General features: G+C 42.1%; 1 protein-coding gene across 7 annotated transcripts in view; it reads right to left on the bottom strand.

The window, feature by feature from the left end:
- TASP1 (taspase 1) overlaps positions 1–20,311 on the bottom strand; it is a 153,471-nt gene that overhangs the window by 47,768 nt on the left and 85,392 nt on the right. For 6 of the 7 annotated variants that reach the window (XM_075925645.1, XM_075925647.1, XM_075925649.1 and 3 more), the window contains one exon: positions 601–711. The exons of the other annotated variant lie outside the window; for it this stretch is intronic. In XM_075925645.1, the coding sequence (XP_075781760.1) occupies positions 601–711 (111 nt within the window). The remainder of the gene's footprint in view (positions 1–600; positions 712–20,311) is intronic. 7 annotated transcript variants of the gene reach the window in all.

Genomic DNA, 20,311 nt, shown 5'->3' with positions numbered 1-20,311 from the left:
AAATCAAAAATATGTGACACAAAATGACTGAAGAGGGTCTGCAACTGTCATCACTATGATAAGGGGGAAGAAGAAAAAACAATCAACCTTTGCCTTTTCCATTTTCTGTCTTCAGTGAAATTATATTTTTTTCCAGGAAAAAAAATAATTTAATTCACAAATCAAAACCTATCCACACACAGGATTTTAAATCAGAAGATAAAATGGCTCTTTATTTCCACTAGATTAAAAACGGGGGCATAGGAAGAAGCTTTTTAGAGCCTCTATGATTTTTAAACCACTGGTTCCTTTCATAGTCACTCTATACTATAGTCAGTAATTCACCCTAGGAAATTCCTCCCTCTAAACTATCTGTTCCCTGGCTCTTAACATTCAATGATTGCCAACCAAGGAATATATTTTCCTTTCCTGTATTTTCTGGGGTTTAATTTATCATTCACAAAATACATTACAACATAATCTCTGTCCACAGCTTCAAGACCATTGAGTAATGCCAAGAGGAACTGCAAAATACATCTAATTATATTTTAATGGACTGTTTTTCTTTTCAAGCTGAAATGATACAACATGTACCAGTTTTCGGATTAATTGTATACTTACTAATAAACTTGTTTTGCATAGTCTCTAGTAGAGCTTGGTGAGCATCTTCTGTTTGCAAAGCACGTGAACATTCTCTGGCCAGTATGGTCCTTACAAGGTGCTCTCCACAACCTATACAAATACCACCATCAAGAATGATTAGAATAGAGTTACCACTCACAGGTACTGACAGTCCTTTTATAACCACACAGCAAAGAGCTATATCTGATAGATCAGTGGTTTTCAAACTTTTTTAATTGGGACCCAGTTGAAGAAAACTGTTGTTGCCCATGACCTAACATAATTATATCTTTTAACTAGAGTGGGGGCTATGGAGTGTGGCCAGGATGAGGTTCGTGTGTGGGGGTGTGGAGAGAGCTCCATTTGGGTGTGCAGGCTCTGAGGTGGAGTAGGATAAGGGTTTTGGAGTATAGTAAGGGGATCCAGGTTGGGAGGAAGGGCAGAGGGGTTCAGGGTGTGAGAGGAAGCGCTGGGCTAGGGAGGGGATGGGTTTAGGCTCTGAGGTGGGATGGAGATGAGGTGTTTGGAATGTACGAGGGAGCTCTGGGTTTGGAGAGGCTCAGGGCGGGGGTACGGGGTTGGTGTTTTCAGGTTTGGGCATGGACTTTCCTCTGCCAGCTCCCAGTTAGCAGTGCAGCAGGGGTGCTGGGGTAAGCTTCCTGCCTTTCCTGGCACCACAGACTCCACTGCACCCCAGAAGTGGCCAGCAGCGGGTCTAGTTCATATGCAGAAGTGCACAAGTGGCTCTGCGTGCTGCTTTCATCCACAGACCCTGGTCACCAGAGCCAATGTCCAGGGTGGAGGTAGTGCAGGGAGCCCCATCCAGCCCCACCTAGGAGCTGGATCAACTGCTGGCTGCTTCTGCAGTACAGTGGGGTCTGCAGTGCCAGGACAGGGAAGAAGCCTGCTATAGTACCCCTGCTGGTCACCTTGTCACCCAACAACAAGGCAACTCTGTGCCTGACTTTCTGCAACCCAGTACTGGGGCGTGACCCTTAGTTTGAAAAGTCATAATAATAGATGATAGTCTATTGCACTGGTTTTCTGCAAGTCCAAATATCAGCAATACAACCTGAAAGTATACTTTAAGTTCCATGGTGAAGGCACGGAGACAAGAAGTAAGGTTGAAATACATAGAAAGCAAACAGGTAAGGAGAAGGGGTTAAGAAGAAAAAAGGGAAAGGATTGTGTTGTATGATTATTTCCCTCCATATTGTGCAGCTGTAACTCAAATGGCTAATCTACACACAAGTAACCATACTAGTCACTCAAGTGAAAGATCATATGATCTAGCCCTTAGATTAGATGTTTGTAAAGTACTGATATACCTTAAATACATGATCTTCTGGTCATTACATAAATGATATAATATTGCTAAAGCATAAATAATCTGAGCACAGGTTTTAGAGCCAAAAACTTTCAAATTTAATCCCATCTTTAACACCAAGTCCTGGTGTGATTCAGCCTTTCTGCCTCAGTTTTCCAATCGTAAAGTAGGAATAAGGGAAGTTTATTTATAATTAGGTTGTTGAAGGCACTCCTACTCTTACATTTTATGTTTCTTGCTAAGAATTTCTCTAACTATACAACATTCTGTTTTAAGGAACTGTAAATGTAAATGTTTCATGCAGACCGTTAGACACTGCCTCAATGTTTTATCATTGCCTTTTGCAATTTACTGAGAAGCAGGAAGAAAAGTTCAGTAACCTATGCTTCTGGTGTATATGCTAATCTTTACATCTAGGGTTTTTCTGGTATGGTATGCTATATATCTATAATGTTCCTTTAGCAGGAACAGTTGAGTTCAGATTGTATGCTGCATGTTTACTACAACTATATTTTCTTGCACAGGAAACTGGATGTGTGATACTTTCAGGACACAAGATGAACATAAGAACAGCCGTACTGGGTCAGACCAAAGGTCCATCTAGCCCAGTAGCCTGTCTGCCGACAGTGGCCAGTGCCAGGTGCCCCAGAGGGGGTGGATCGAAGACAACGATCAAGCGATTTGTCTCTTGCCATCCATCTCCAGCCTCTGACAAACAGAGGCCAGGGACACCATTTCTATCCCCTGGCTAATAGCCTTTTATGGACCTAACCTCCATGAAATTATCTAGCTGTTACCACCTTCTTCTGTCTTACACAGGCTGGCATGTTTTATTCCGTTAATCAGTGGAAGGATCAGTCACATAGCAATGATCTAAATAGGTCCCAATTATATCTCTCTAGGGAAAATGAAGTGGGCTATCAACTGTGTTACAGTTAGCAAGAGAGAGAGCTAGGCCTCCTACTGATCTAGCAAATCAGCCCAACTGAACAGCTGAGAAGACAATGAGTTAAAAGTTATTTACATTCAGGTCACAGATTACTAGGTTTGGTTGTTAATAAATCCCATTTTCAATACTCTGACTCTACTTCTGCTTGGTATGGAGGCGTCACATGTGTACTTCAAGAATACAGATGGCTACAATTAGGGTTTCTATTCTGAGGCATTTAATTCCTTCAGGCACATGAAGGTCCATGGTTGAACAAAGCCATTAACTGGATGTCCCATTATTAAGCCAGTCTTCCCTGCCTTTCATACCTCATTTTTACATCAAAAGCTAAGCAGGGGACACTTCCAGCCCACTTAATTAGCCTCATTAGCACCTGTCCTACAACTGACAGGTACCTTTTTTCCTGTTTCAGAGGGGTAGCCATGTTAGTCTACAATTTAAAAAAAATTATAAAAACAACGAATACAGCACTTATTTCAATATAAGTTGCTATTCTGAAATGTCCCTTACACCTCGTGGAATGAGGTTTACAGGGCCGTCGGAATAGCAAACACATTATATTTTGAAATAATGGGCACACTCAAAAGATGCAGAATAGCTATTTCGGGATCTTTCCAGTATCCCGAAATAGCGCCACTGTCTAGACATAGTCTTAGAGACTAACAAAAAAATATATATAGTGTCATAAGCATTTGTGGGCAAAACGCACTTCATCAGATGATGAGCTGGAGAGGAATAACAGAAACCAAGTATTTTATAACAGGAAAAAGAGTTAAAAAAAATGAATAGTTCTACAGCCCCTTAGAGACTAACAAAAGATGTGGATGGTATCATGAGCTTTCGTGGGCACAACCCACTTCTTCAGATGAATGGCGTTTAAGGGGCCAGCTTCCAAATAAAGAGCAGAGAAAGAGAGAGGACCTCTTAAACTCCATTCATCTGAAGAAGTGGGTCGTCTAGGGCTATGTCTAGACAGCGGCGCTATTTCGGGACACTGCAGGTATCCCGAAATAGCTATTCTGCATCTTTTGAGTGCGCCCATTATTTCGAAATATAATAGGCTCGCTATTGCGACATCCCTGTAAACCTCATTCCACAAGGAGTAAGGGACATTTCAGGATAGTGATTTATATTGAAATAAGTGCTGCATAGACAGCACCAAATTTTGAAATAAGCTATTTACCAATTGACTCGAAAGAAGCTACGCAATTTGCATTACTCAAACTGCATAGATTATTTCGAGCTACGGGTGTAGTGTAGACGCCACCTAAGGTGCCACAGGACTACTGGTCTGAAAATAATAGTTTTTAAAATCCATATTATTTTCCTTGAACATCAAATTTTTCCATCTAATCCATCACCTACAAGCACACATGGAGAGATTAGCCATTCTGCTCCATTAACTATTTTAAAAAATGCAACAACTTTAGCCACACCGGAAAAAAAACAAGAAGTACTTGGATAGGGCACAATGTCATTCACTTAAAATATCTGGAACTACCCCTTCCACTCCAATGTATCCAGTAACCATATCCCTTCCATTAATTGTACCTGCACTAGACATCTATGCCATTTTTTGCAGTTGAGCCACTGTGGTGGGGGGAAGGGGGGATGAAATATTCACCCTTTCCAGTCCTCAAGGAAAATGGTGATTAGCAAAATGCCCACAGTGGATCATAAAGAAACCTGGCTCTACTGGGATTCTCTTGGTGGGAAGAAGGGGGAGAGTAGGTGTTGCCAGCCTCAGTACAGTGAGTTCCTCTGGTCACCTGGAAGGGCAGTCCCTTCTTGCCCAGTCCAGTCACTTCCAGTATCTCCATGCTCTGTCCAGATATACTTCCCCCTTCTTCCCCTCTCATACCAATGGCAGAGGGATCCCTGCCTTTAATTTCAGCCAGCAGGACAAAGGACCTACTGCATATAGTTCAAGTGAGGATATTGTTCATTGCTAGAGCATGGTAACCTTATTTTGGCTTCCTGATTTTCCTGTGGTTTTCATTAAATAATTTTAAAAAATCCCATTAACCTAAAAATCAAGGAGATCTATTGTAGAAGTCTTTCCCCCTCCCACCCTAAAGAGTCTATTATATATTTCCTCAGACTGCTAAAGCTAAAAATATTATACCTACATTTATCTATTTACATGCTGAAATTTATGGCAGTCTGGAAATTGTGATTTTTCAAACAGGTGCTTAGCATGTACGATTCAAGCATCTACAAATAAAGTACAATTAATATTTAGTCATTAAAATACAAAGGTATTGCTTCTTTCTATATGCAATAAAACTGAATATTATCAGTCGATTCATTTTGGAAAACAATTCTAAGAGTTTCTTCTCTACTGTCAGAATCTTAGAGTTTGCACCTTTTTGAGTGTAAAACTAATGACAGCAATTGGATTCACAGCTTACCTTTTTATAAGCTATCAAAATGAGCTATTTTTGTGGTTCTTCCTGCAAACACCAAGTCCTCTAAAAACAGGCTAATGCAAAGTCCATGTATGATTCCAACAAAAAAGGCATCTGCTTTGCTTCTTCAAAGCTTACAACTCTAGTTTTAGCAAGATGCTCTTCCCTTACTGGTACAGAGAAATAAGTTTATCACTTCATAAATTCAGATTAGATGATCTATATTAATGGTGTTTTACAAACTGAGAAAATTGCTTCATTGAAATAAATGTGGGGTAATAGTAAGGGCTGCTAAAAGAAAGAACTCAAATCAGGGCTGGATTAACCTTTGGTGGGGCCTGCCTCCCCACTCTGCCTTCAGGGTTCATCAACACTCAGCCTTTTTCCCCGAAGCCCTTACTATGGTTTGCATAGAGGGGAGGGAGCAGAGAGGAGCAGGTGGGAGGTGAGGCGAAGAGCGGGAGAGACGAGCAAGCGGCAAGAAAGGAGCAAGACAGACTCAAGGGAGGGCTGGGCAAAATGTGATCTGAGGGCTGGATGCAGCCCGCCAAGCCACCGGGTCCAGACTGAGAGAGCCTCAGCCAGCTCCCTGCCCGCCCTGGCCCACTCGGCACTTAGGAAAGCTGGCTGTCGAGCCATGAGCTTCTATGAATGCTGAGAACCTGGAGCAAAAGGATTCCCATGCTGCTCCCACCCCTGGTAGCTTCCATTGGCCAGTTTCCGGCCAACAGCTGCTGCCTATTTGCAGGACAGGCAGTATGTGAAGTGCTCCTCCCTCCTCATCTCCTAAGCTCACAGTGTTTAGTTCACAGCAGCAAACATGGCCCCTGTAGCTGCTGTAAGCAGGTACAGGGGCGTATAAGGCAGGCTTATAAGACAGGGACTCTCACTAAGGAACTTGACGGGCTGCTGGCTGGGAGCCACCCATGTAAGGTCTCCAAACCAGAGCATGCCCTGGCATCCTAGACCCTCCCTCCGCCAACCCTCTGCCCCACTCTTGCATCCCTATCTCATGTAACCCAAACCTTCTACACCCCTGTTCCAGCCTCCATACACCTTTCCAGACACTGTATCACCTCCTACACACCTCCTCAGGACACAACCCCCTCCCAGATTTTGCACCCTCATCCACTGTCCGGGTCACAACCCAAACCCCTGTACCCCAACCCGAGGTCACACTCCCCTCCCAGACCTTGCACACCCTCTGCACTCCAGTTAGCTGCCCCAGGTCACAATCCCCTCCTTCACCCAAACTCCCTCCCAGTTCCCACACCCCAATCCTTTACCCCAAGATCCCTTCTGCACCCAACTTCCATTCCAGACCCCAGCACCTTCTCCATTTATATAATGGAAGAGTGCGGCCCTCAATCACTTACCAATTCTTGGAGTGGCCCCCCCATCAAAAATTATTGCTCACACCTGCCTCTAGGGGAAGAGGCTGAGTAGGGCAGAGCCATTCTATGGGTGCCTGGACCCCTTCTGAGAATGGGGCCTGGTGCACTATAAACCCAGTACTGACTCAAATCAATAGTCGAATGAATTAACTGTTGAAAGTGCTTCAGGATTTTTTTTAAATAAGGTCATAAACATTTTTATTATTCTTCAGCATTTAAAATACTGCACTTACTACAAGTTACCGTTGTTGCCTTGACTCTTCAAAAGGCAGCATAAATTAATGAACTAAGCACCAGGCTTAGAGCCAGAAACTCTTAAGTTTTATTCCCAGCACTGCTATTAACTTGTTCTGGCCATGGCTAAATCACTTTTAGAGTCCGATCCAAAACATGCTGAAGTAAATGGAAAGACTCTCCCTGACTTCAGAGACCCCTCTGTGCTTCAGTGTCCCCACCATCTGTGTTGGAGGGCAATTAGTACTTCATATATTCTAATCATGTAGAAAGATTAATCCCAAATATTTTCTCTATATTTGTGTGAAACACATAATACTCATAGAGACCAAAGGTTAATATGCTATAAAAACAAACAGGTAAAATATGGATCAAACAAGGAAAAGACAACTGATGGCGCTCTCCCAAAAGCAGCCTACGTTCTAAGTAAGATGTAATTTAAAGTATACTGTACAGATTTTCATGTGATCAGTGAAAAACTTAAATGCTCGTATTTAATAGTTAGGCGTTAGCATTCCACACTGTTTCAACCTAACAGTCCCCACTGGCAGACACCAGTGCACTGGTTTATATTTTGTTCACATTTTTACTCTGAAACAAGACTGAAAAGGGAGTAGTCTTAATCAACAGGTCTGCTCAGTAGGAGTAAAACAGCACAATCCTATTTTTGTATACAATGCTGCATACACAAATTAGCCCTGAAGATCTAGAGATAAGAATAGTGCCAGTACATTCAAAATATAGGTTACAGTAATTAAGAGATGTAGAGTATTTTTACACTTCATAAAGTTAAATATTTAAAATAGATCAATACAAAGCCAGTGGTCTTCCTGTCTTTCCTCCTTACTTCTATTGTGTGGGGCACCATGGAAGTAATAGTGAGAGGAGTAACTTGTAGCAAGTTACCTGGGAAAAAAGGTTTGTAGCTCCATTATAATTCTCCAGTCCTGGCATGTTAGAAAGTACACACTGAGTGCCAGCGTTCCAGCATGTTTCCTATAAGTGAGCCATACCAATCCTATTCTTGGCCAAATAGACAAATTTTGGATATAGTCATGCAGATTTTTAAAGCATTCAACTGAACAGGCATTACCAGCAAAACATGGAAAAGAAATTTGGTATGAGAGAAACTCCACTGAGAGATATTTCAGGCAAATTGAAAAGAGATGTTTCCAGCAAGTCTTTAGACAATTTAAAGTATTAATTTTACTGAAAGTAACTAGGTTGCTTGAATGTGGAGTCATATAGGCTATATCTACACCGTAGCCTTCTTCCGGAAAAGCTTATGAAAATTAAGCGCGGAGTAGAATATCGCTGCACCTCATTTGCGTAATTAATTAGCAGCCGTTTTTGCGCAAGAGGCTTTTGTGCAAAAAAAGAGCTGTGTAGATGGCTCCTTTTTGCACAAAAACCCCCCCTTGCACAAGAACCATTCTTCCTGAAAAAATGATATTCCACTCAGCACTTCATTTGCACAAGCTTTTCTGGAAGAAGGCTACAGTGTAGATGTAGCCATAGAGAGGTCTAAACTAGAAACTTTTGTTAATATAATAATGTTGCTTAGGATTGCGATTTGTGTGTGTCTGACATTTCCACCCTGGCAAAAGCCATAGGGTAGAAGCAGTTGTATTGGCATAAAAGTGCTTTTGCTAGTACAGCTTAATTTACTTGCCAACATGACAAAAGCAATGCCAACAAAAGCACTTTGCTGGCCTGATATAAATTGTGAGTTCACTAGAAGGGTTATATACACTAGTCCAACTGTACTATGAAACATTTTGCAATATAGACTAAGTCACAGTCAGAGAACCTCTATTTTATTAAAGCAAAATGCAGGACAATGTAGCACTTTAAAGACTAACCATGAAGCTACTAGATGTAAAGTGAGTTGGGGGTTAACAAAATAATTCTGTTCAGAAAAAGCACAGATACTTGTTACCAATTCTGCAAGCACCCTTTAATGCAAGTTAATAATTTGCATGCAATACAGAATTGTTTCTTGATACCGAATAAACTAATAAAATAGAATAGTGATAGAAATGTAGCCGTGTTAGTCTGGGGTAGTTGAAGCAAAATGCAGGACAATGTAGCACTTTAAAGACTAACAAGATGGTTTATTAGATGATGAGCTTTCGTGGGCCAGACCCACTTCCTCAGATCAAATAAGGAAGAAAATAGTCACAACCATATATACCAAAGGATACAATTTAAAATATGAACACATATGAAAAGGACAAATCACATTTCAGAACAGGAGGGGGATGCGGGGGGGTGGGGGAGAGGAAGGAAGGTAAGTGTCTGTGAATTGATGATATTAGAGGTGGGGAGAGTGGGATGTTTGTGAGTTAATGGTATTAGAGGTGATAATTGGGGAAGCTAACTTGGTAATGGGTAAGATAGCTTGAGTGTTTGTTCATTCCTTTTTGGAGAGTGTCGAATTTTAACATGAATGACAGTTCAGAGGATTCCCTTTCAAGTGCAGATGTAAAAGGTCTTTGTAGCAGAATGCAGGTGGTCAAGTCATTGAGAGAGTGTCCTTTCTGGTTAAAATGGCAAGAAACTGTTTTCTCTTTGTGATCTTGTCTGATATCTGTTTTGTGGGCATTAATCCTTTGGCGAAGTGTCTGAGATGTTTGTCCAATGTACATAGCAGACGGACACTTTCGGCACATGATAGCATAGATTATATTTCTGGATGCGCAGAAATATGTGTTCTTGATCTTATAACTCACTTGGTTAGGTCCAATAATGGTATCAGCAGAATGAATATGTGGACAAAGCTGGCAACGGGGTTTGTTGCAAGGGAAGGTACCAGGGTTGGTATTAGTGTGGTATGTCCTGTGGTGGTTGGTAAGAATCATCTTGAGGTTAGGTGGTTGTCTATAGGAGACTATGGGTCTGTCTCCCAGAGCCTCTTGGAGTATGGTATCCTGTTCCAGTATAGGCTGTAGTTTCTTGATAATGTGTTGGACAGGTTTAAGTTGGGGGTTGTAGGTGATGACAAGTGGTGTTCTATTGTTGGTTTTCTTGGGTCTGTCTTGAAGTCGATGGTTTCTAGGTATTCGTCTGGCTCTTTCAATTTGCTTTTTTATTTCTCCGGGTGGGTAGTTGAGGTTTATAAATGCTTGGTAGAGATCCGTAAGCTTCTGGTCTCTGTCAGTGGGATTAGAGCAGATGCGGTTGTATCAAAGGGCTTGGCTATAGACGATGGATCGTGTGGTGTGTTCTGGATGGGAGCTGGAAGCATGTAGGTAACTGTATGAGTCGGTGGGTTTTCTGTAGAGAGTGGTGTCTAATTTTCCATTGTTGATTTGTACTGTGGTGTCCAGGAAGTGTCCATTACCAAGTTAGCTTCCCCAATTATCACCTCTAATACCATTAACTCACAAACATCCCACTCTCCCCATCTCTAATATCATCAATTCACAGACACTTACCTTCCTTCCTTTCCCCCTCCCCCCGCATCCCCCTCTTGTTCTGAAATGTGATTTGTCCTTTTCATATGTGTTCATTTTTTTTAATTGTATCCTTTGGTATATATGGTAGCGACTATTTTCTTCCACTATTTGATCTGAGGAAGTGGGTCTGGCCCACGAAAGCTCATCATCTAATAAACCATCTTGTTAGTCTTTAAAATGCTACATTGTCCTGCATTTTGCTTCAGCTACCCCAGACTAACACGGCTACATTTCTATCTCTATAAAATGTAAGTTTCCCATAAAACATGTGCCTTACAATGCCAGAAAGCAAAAAGAGATGGAAAATCCATAGGGGGCCACAGGATGCATTACGTTCACAGGGACAGTATAGGTGCCAAATTGAGCAACAGTAGAAAAATGGGGAAAGAAACAAGATTTTTAAGTCTCTCCTGTATCATGCTCTTAAAATTGAAGAAATCCTAACATTTCTCTCAAAACATGAGCAATAATTTCTAATCCTTCACTGAATTTTTCCCCCCACAACTTCCTTTGCTGTCCTTCATAGAGGTATGTTTTTTTCCTATTCTCTAAACCAGAGGTGGGGAACTCAAGGGCCGGATGTAGCCCCCGGTTTGCCTAGATCTGGCCCCTGAGGCTCGGGGGTTCCCCCTCATAGCACTGGGGAGCCCATGCTGGTGCTTCAGCTCCCCCAATTCCACAGGGGAGCACACAAAATCTACTAGCCTGGGCCCACCAAGGCTCTGTTGTCGAGGGCAAAGTGGGGAATGTCCTTCTAAGTCAGGGGCCATGTAGGTAGTGTTGCCAGGTGTCCGGTTTTGAACAGGACAGTCAGGTATTTGAACTTTCTGTCCGGGAAGCAAATTGAGAAAATACCAGACATATAAATGTCCAGTATTTTCTAATTAAGTTTTTATTATTATCATGAGTATCAGTATGTAGTTGCACACTGCCTGGCTGGTAGACACACTCACACAGTGTGAGTGTATCTACCAGCCGGGCAGTACGCAACTGCGCAGCAGAGAGGTAGGGTAGGGTAGGGTAGGGTAGGGTAGGGTAGGGTAGGGTAGGGAGGGATGGAATTCCCGGGGCCAGACTCATCCATGCACCCGTCGGGACCATGTGCAGGATGGGAAGCACCCTGGGATTTGTGTGCGTCCGGGCCAGCCCCGCTTCCCGCTGGCTGGGTCCCTGCCCCCATGGCCAGCTCCGCTCCCTGACCTCCTCCCGGCCAGCCCTGCTTCCCGGCAGCTAGTTTCCTCCCAGCCAGCCCTGCTCCTCCCAACCCCCACCCGGCCAGCCCTGCTTCCCGCCGGTCGGACTCCCCCCCTCCCCCCCTCCGATTTCCTCTAGCCAGCCCCTCCCCCCCAGCCAGCCCTGTTTCCCACCGGCCGGTTCCTGCCCCCAGTCTCCTCCAGTCAGTCCCACTCCCCCCGTCTCCCTCCCAGCCAGCCCTACTTCCTGCCAGCCGCCCCTCCCTCCCCCATCTCCCTTGGCCAGCCCTGTTCCCCCAACCGTGTCCCAGCCAGCCCTGCTTCCCGCTGGCCGGTCCCCGTCCCCCCCCCCGGATTTCTTCCAGCCAGCCCTGCTTCCCGACGGCCAGTTACCCCCCAGTCTCCTCCAGCCAGCCCCGCTACCCCCATCCCCCCTCTCAGCCAGCCCCGCTCCCGGCCGGTCCCCGCCCTCCATCTGAGATCAGGCGTATCCAGTATTTTTTTTAAACCATCTGGTAACTCTATATGTAGGTGAGGTGTCCCCCGCCCCCTTCTTGCTTGAGTGTGGCCCCCAATTGATTTTTTTGTGGATCAGCAGCCTTTGACCCAAAAAAAGGTTGCCCACCTCTGCTCTAAACAACTGTGGGTCTATTCTTACCGGATGACTAATACAACCAATCCTAATTAAGGAAAACTGAGCCCACAACTATTTGTTTAGGTGTTACTACTAGTTTAAATAATTATTTAAAATCCAATTAGGGAATTTTACTAATGAACATTTTATCATTGCAAGAGGTAGTGCTTTTACAGCAAACAAAAAACAAAAACAAACAATGCTGCAGTAAAATGAGAGTGATGAAAGAGTAACTTTACTCTTTGATAGGCAAAATAAACTGCAGACTTTTAAAACACATTTTATTCTATACAATGCAAAAAAGTACAATTAGAGTTTGAGTAAAATAATTAGAAAAATCACCAAGACAAACCCATGTGTCTCCAACTTTTGAGTGCAAGCAGATGTTTACTAGTTTAAAATTTTGATGCAACTCCTAAAAAGGGCCTCAAAATGAGATTAACCATCTTTAAACAAGATGTATAAGATCATTTTCCCCTTTGAGAATGACTTTCTTCAAGAGCTCCAACACATCGAGTTTATTACAAAAGACCAAGAGAAGTAGAAAACTGAAAGTGGATTATAGCACATCTGCAAACCACTGACATTCCTGGGAAATGTGAATGTGAATTTAGAGAGATAAAGGATCAACTACAAGGAAAACTAACTTTCAATACTACTACCATACAACATCCCCATGGATTAACAGTGATTTCTTTTTTTTAAGCATTCATGTCAACCTATTAATAAAGCAGTAAACTTACAGTGTTGCTAGTAGTGCATTTGGAAATCTTTCAACACATCACATGCTAGCAGCCTGTAGGGACAGATAAGTAATGAGAAGAATATTTTCCCAATTTTAAAAGGAAACATTTGTTACTTCAGTTTTCAATACAGCAACATCTATTTTTCAACAGGAGAATTTATTATACAATAAATCACCCACTTTTTGACAAGGCAAAGGTTGGGAGAAGGATTTACTATATTACTTTGGGGATGAATTACTTAAAATTTTGAGGTATACAGAAAGTAACAAAATGGGAAATCTAATAACTATTATATCACGTATTATTGCAGGCTTTACACTGTCTCCCTTTCTACCCAAACCTGGAAACCATGATATCAAACAGACTAATACAGGAGCTACAGATGAAATCAACTATATGGTGAAGAATCTTCTAGAACTTACAATATAAGTATTTTGGGTTCAAATTTGTGTTTCAGTCATCTATAATCTAGCTATTAATATCAGTTCACTTTTGTGGAAATTAAGCTTATGTATACCGCAATGACTCAAACATAGTTCTGCAGATTTCTAAAATAAATAAGTAATCCTAATGTGCACTTATTTACTTAGTTTCTGGTTAAAAGGTAAGTTTTGTTCATGTGCTCCATTATTTCACATTACAATAATATTTAATTTTTTTTATGTTTATGTACTACCACAGACTAATATACAAATGAGAACTCCCTAAAGACTTACAGAATTATTTGGGCACAAGCTTTCCTGGGTAAGAACCACTTCCTCAGATGCATGGAAGATAAAATCACAGAGATTGGGATGCGTGCGTGCTTGTATTCACATCAAAAGAAGAGTGTTACTTATGGAGGCCAATTTAGTCATGGGAAATGTGGCTCACTCCCAGTATTTAATGAGGAGGTGCAAATACCAAGAGAGGGAAAACTGCAAATTTTTGCAGATACAGACTAACACTGCTACCCCTCTGAGACTAATGCAACTGACACATGAAAACTTCAGGAAACTGAAGTTTACTTTAATTCATCATCACAATGAGAAGGTAGTAAAAAGAGTGACAAGTCAGTTTCTAGAAGGATCATTTTAAACAAGACTAATGAGGATACCAACCCTATTACTCAATTTTGCTGCTTATCAAGTATGTAAGTAAAAAGCTTGCAACTGAAAACCCACCAAATGTGTTTGTCAGAGCAGAACTTTGCTAAATCTGCATATGGAAATGGGGAACCCAATGAAGTCTAGTTTGAGGAACAGAGCATGCTGTGAAGGGTGGGGGAAACATCAGTATCACTACCCAATTATATGCATTCATCTTTTGTTTCAAGCTATTACTAAACAGAACATCTTATGCCTTATCCATGAGGCCACTGCAGGACCCACCTCCCTATCTCCAGCACCTGCCTTACCCTCCCTTTACCAAGAAAAACTGGGTCATAATATAATCCATTCACTTCCCAAAGACTACTAAACCTCGGTTGTACGAATCTATTTTCATATGGTAACTGAATACCCTCATGCCCCCCCCCCCCTTCTTTTACCCACAAACTTCTTGGTATTTGCAACAAATATAAACACAAGACTTGTCACCTTTCCCTGAGAATCACTGTTCAGAGAGTTAGAATTGCCTCTGCAAAAACAACAGCTCATGAGATGCACCTTCCACCAGGCCTCATTAATGAAATTCAGAGCAGAGACTCAGACTAGCATTTTGATTCAAGTTTAGAAATTTGCTAAGGATAAGAAATTTAATTTCTCTCCACATTCATTCACTTTCCTGCCTAGAAAGATCACTTCCTTCAACTACATCAGGTCCTCAAGTGAAGTTTCATGATCTAGTCAACATGCATTTATTTTTTTGCTGCTTTCTTAGCTTTCCTTATTGCAACCTTACATTTCCTGATTTGTAGAAATGAGACCCTAGGATATATATTTATGGTGAGGACCCTTCCAAGGATACATTTACACAGCAGTGTTATTTCAGTCTGCGTCTACACAACAAGCAATCATTTTGACATAATATTGAAATAATGTCAAGCTGGAGGACTTCTTACTCCAACTCCTATAACACTCATTTTACGAGGAGTAAGGGAAGTCGGGGGAAGAGTGCTCTTCCTCGGACTTCCTGCTGTGTAGATAGCGCAAAAAGCCGAAATAAGCTATTTTGACTTAAGCTACACAACGGACATAGCTGAAGTTGAGTAGTTTATTTTGGCTTTAGCCCTGCTGTGTAAACGTGCCCTAAGTGAGGTTTCCCATGGTTACAAACCTGAAGGACTCATGCCACAACTATCCAGATGGGAGGATTAATAGAGATGTTACCTAGAGCTCAAATATGACAACACTGGATAGTGATCTAGACCAGTGTTTCTCAACCTTTTTTTATAAAGTATCCCCTTTTAAAAAAAAATTAATTATAAGTACCCCCAGTACCTACAGTGTTCAGACACACACATTTTTTTTTCTACCATTGCAACTCATCAGTTTAAACAACTTAATCATAGCCTGGCGGGCGATGAAATTTTTGGGTGTAAAAAGTACAAAAATAATAAAGCATGTAAAACTTAAAACAAAAATTCAGTTTTCTCCAAATTTCAGTTGTGTTGACGTACCTCCCCAGACTTCTCTCGAGTACCCCTATGGGTACTCATACCACTGGTTGAGAAACACTGATCCAGACATTTCTGCCTTTCCCTTTTTTTATCATGAGTTTTGAAATGAGCTTTTTTCTAAAAGTTCTAGCCCCTAGACTCATATGACTAAGAGAGAATTTCTGTTTTCCTTTAAAAGTAAATTTCTAGTCTTTGTAGTTGTGGAGAAAAGCTCGAAAACGTGACAACCTAAAGGCCCCACAACACATACTGAGCAGGAATTAAGTTCAATGACAAATGAGCAAACAAGGCAAGAGTTCATTTGGCAAGAGACAAATTACAAGAAATTAATCTCCAAAAGCATCCATTAGTACCTTGGTTTTGTCCTAAAAACTCTAAATAAACAAGACCGATGGGTTTGAGAACACTTTTTACAATTTTCCCAATTAATAAAACTATGTCATATTCACATCAGAGATCTTTCTTACTCCCTTCTGAAAAGCCTCTTATGCTTGAGGATCATTCGGAAAGTATTAGTCCTAGAGGAATTCTGCAATTTTACTATGGCTCCAAATACAACAATTGCAGAATTCCCCCAGAACTAACAAAGACGATTTTGTGAGACAGGAAATGCCTTGGACTACTTCAATACTAAAAATAGTATTATTTTAAACGGGGAGTTTACCTGAAAGTCAATAGCTAGCTATGCAAAGTGGGATAGAAATTCTGACTTTTGTCAATCTTTTTAATATTTGTGGGACCTGAGAAAGTTTAACACCTTTCCCTCTTTTCTACAGAGCACTGAGATTCTCCCTACATTCTTCAATAGACCCCATATAGACATCCCTGTGAGCCTATGACTTCATTAAGTTGTTTTTCTTATTTGCTCCTCCTGGAGTAGTCAGTTTGTCATTTATGTATTAAAATATGAAGTATAAATAAACTATTCAAACCCTTTGGCGATTTGAATTAAGAATTCCAGACTCATTTCTCTAGGCTTTGGTATGCATCTGCTGTTGTACGTAGGGCTTTGGATATTTCCAAGTGTTCTTCATTGTTACTGGCTGCAGATGTCAATGTTTACTGTTAAGCTGAAAGTCCATTGGGTTTCTTGTTTAAGATTTAATATGGCAAGATTCTACTCATGTAATTCCCGTAGATGGAGTGACATGACTTTGTCTTAAAAGAAATATTGTACTCATTCTAATGGTCAGACTTTTATGGTAAAAGTAAGATACATAACCTGACATTTTGGTTTATGTTAAATACATGAGCCTACCTTGTTGAATACACACAATATACTGTATAGCTTGATTTTCACATCTATAACACTGCATGCACTGTGAACATTAATGCAGACTTCTCTTTCGCCACCTCCCAAAGATATTTCTGTTAGACTAACCTCTTCTAGGTAGACTTAACACAGATCACATAAGAACCACAATGGCAGTCATGTGGGAGGCCTATGCAAATACTGTTCTTTATGGCAGCAAAGTTAACTAAGCAGCCTTGAAACGCCACAAACGTTCAACACTAGTTTTCTGTAACCAAGTTTTGTGTGGACTATTTTGTTATAATGCCAATAAACCATACTTTCAACATATGTTTAAGCATTTCTTGGGGTTTATTTTTTCCAACTAAACACAGATTTTCCTGTTTTCCTTTTCAGTAGTGTCTTGTCTTTTAAACAATCTGCTATAGACACAAATTGAAATTAAGAAAGATTTTCAAAAGGTTACACTAAAGGCAGATACTTGTTTGACTGAGACAATACTGAAGACAATAAATATAACACGGTAATGCAAGAAAACCAGGAATACATGACAACTGCGTTGTGCCGGCTTCTTTCAATCTTACTTCTAAAGAGAAATTAATATTACCTTCAAAATTAAAGCTGCTAATTTTAACAGTGAATGGCAATGACTTTCTATTTTGTATTTCAAGACCAGCCTAAAGTTATGGTATTAAAGGCTGTCATACAAACTATATTTGAATAATTTTATCAATTGGCAGTGAATGATTAAGACAATTACTTCTTGCCCTACATAGAGAATGACTGATCACCATGCTCTTTAGAACAGACCACATCTCATCATATTTGAAGACGTATATCATGTCTCCTGTTAATCGTCTTCTCTCAAAACTAAACAAGTCTAATTTTTTAACCTTTCCTCATATGTCAGGTTTTCTACACCATTTATCATTTTTGTTGCTCTCTTCTGGACTCTCTCCAATTTGTCCACAAATTTCTCATCGTGTTGTGGCAAAACTAAACACAAAACCCCAGCTACGGCAAAACCAATCCTCAGTAAAACAGGACAATTATTTTCTTTGCCAAATTCCTCTACTTTCCATTAAGCCCTGCACAGGGGCTCAGGAGTTGTGATGGATAGTAGGAGTGCTGGCCAGCACTTGGTGACTGAAGGGTTAACTCATGTAGCTCAGGGTGTTGGCAGGGACCCAGAAGAACCAATGGAATACAGTGCTGAAATGTGAATTGTATATAGATACCTGGCTGATCTTCCTTTGTGGGAGTTCTAAAGCTGGAGGGAGCTCTATGCAATAACCAGGACTACCACGCCTCCAAGGAATGCAGGGCATGGAAGTGGACTGGATCATGAAGGGATCGTGAGTAAATAAGGGGAAAATGTATAGTTAGTCACAAGCATGGTATTTTTCTTTGTTTTGGTTGTTTGGTTAAACTTCTCTGTGTTAATTTCATGTGCCTTCCCTCCCCCACTAATCATATTTAGCTACAGCCCAAAGAGATATTTTTTGTGTGTTTTGATCTGTTCTTTTCTTAGTAGTTCTGTTACACCTAGCAAGCAAGTGTGCTTTATCAAATATATCTTTTTGTTTTTGCTAATAAAATCACCTTTTTTAAGGCGAGGGTTTGATTCTTGTGTCCTGGAAGGTAACAGGAGATCTGTGTGTGTGTCTGCCTAGTTCGAGGTCAGCTATAAGGAGACACAGTTCAATTTCTGTGCTTTTTTGGTTTTTTTCAAGCTCTCTTGTACCAAAAGAGCTGGGAACCCCTGGGGAAGAAATTCCAGTGTTTTTTCCTGGTTTTTCACTTGATGGTGGAAGCCTATCTTCCAGAGTCAATGCACCTGTGTCTGTGGGGAGGAGGTGGCGTTTTTTGAAAACAGAGCCTATAGAGGCAAGATATTTAAAGTCTTTTGTGGGCCTCCACCATCTGCACTTGGAGTGCCAGACTGGGGAACAGCTCTGACAGGGGTGCAGAGGGGACAGATCTCTCCCCACAAGTCCTTAAGCTGTCAGGAATGGCAGGGAGGGACTCCTTCCCACTGGCCCCAGCATCGAGCTGCCACAGAAGTGGGAAAGGGACCCCTCCTCACTGGACCCAGCAGGGAGCCACTCAAGTAAGCCTCAGCATCCTGCCCCACTTCGAGACCTCTCCAGCCCTGAGCACTTTCCGGAACCCCACTGGCTCCAGGCTCCACACAGAGTTTCAATCTTTGAAATGCACAAGTGCCCCTGCTGGGGCTCTTGTACATTTCAAAGCAGAAGTGGCCGCATGGAGCCCGGGGTTAGCGAGGGACTCCCTGCTGGCCTAGGCTCCACGTGGTGTTTCAATATTTAAAATGCACAGGAGCCCCTACTTGGGCTCTTGTACATTTCAAAGGTGGAAATGCCGCATGGCATTTCCACCTTTGAAATATAGCAATAGCTGGGTGGCTCTTGCTCCATTTCAAAGCAGCAGTGCCCATACTAACTAATCAAATAGTTGATGGAAATTCCATGAACTATTCAGACTATTCGATTAGCTGATTAATCTAATTTTAACATCCCTACCTGTAGCATCACTTAATCTCTCTATATTTCAGTATGAAAAAGACTGACCAGTCACTGCAGATTTATCTTTTATTCCAAATCAAAGTCACTGCCACATGTAGCGTAATGTCTTTCATACTAGAAACCTTATCAGCCTGCCATGGTTACACAACTACCTCATTTCAGGTCTAGGAGTATTCCCTCAACTCTCAAGTCTATAGCCCTTTACTCTTGCCTGTTTCTTGATGGAACCTCATAAATCTTCTCTGACAGGAGCAAGATCTGTGTATTTCCTACCCACCACGTATCATCCTGGAGGTTTAACTGCGTTTCAAGGATATGCATTTCCCCCACTTCCAAAAACAGTTATACTAACAGGCTTCTTAAAACAAAGCATTTTTATTTAATAGTCTGAACAAAGCATTAGAGGAAAAAAGGCACTTAACACAACAGACTACGTTTAGTGACATGTAATCTTAAGCTTCACTACAAGCAAAGTCACATAGGGTTGCCTTCTAAGTTACAGGAATGAAACACGACAAAACCAACTTATATCCTTTTAGCAAGCCCATACCCTCCTTCATCCAAGGGTCTCCATCGTTACTCAGTCTGCCCCACCTTTTCCAAATCAGGCAGCGGCTTTGCTCGGGTGTCCCTGGTCTGCGGGGGGAGCGGGGGTGTGCGGCTTTGCTCGGGGGCAAAGGAGCAAAGCCACATGGGCGGCGGGGTCCCTCCGCCTGTGCGGCTTTGCTCGGGTCTCCCTGGTCTGCTGAGGGGGGGAGGGGGCGCAGCTAGTGCCATGGCGCCCGCCGGGGCATTTGTATGCGCCCACCGACAACCCGGGCTGGCCCCGCCCCCCCGGCGCACGGCGCAGCTAGTGCCATGGCGCCCGCCGGGGCATTTGTATGCGCCCACCGACAACCCGGGCTGGCCCCGCCCCCCCGGCGCACGGCGCACTGGAGGCGCCTGGTGCGCAGCGCTCGGGCGGCCCCAGC

Source organism: Pelodiscus sinensis, chromosome 3 (assembly GCF_049634645.1).
Source record: "Pelodiscus sinensis isolate JC-2024 chromosome 3, ASM4963464v1, whole genome shotgun sequence".
In the NCBI taxonomy this organism is placed as follows: domain Eukaryota; kingdom Metazoa; phylum Chordata; order Testudines; family Trionychidae; genus Pelodiscus; species Pelodiscus sinensis.
The sequence above is the reverse complement of the archived record's forward strand: the minus strand, read 5'-3'. Positions and strand labels throughout refer to the sequence as shown.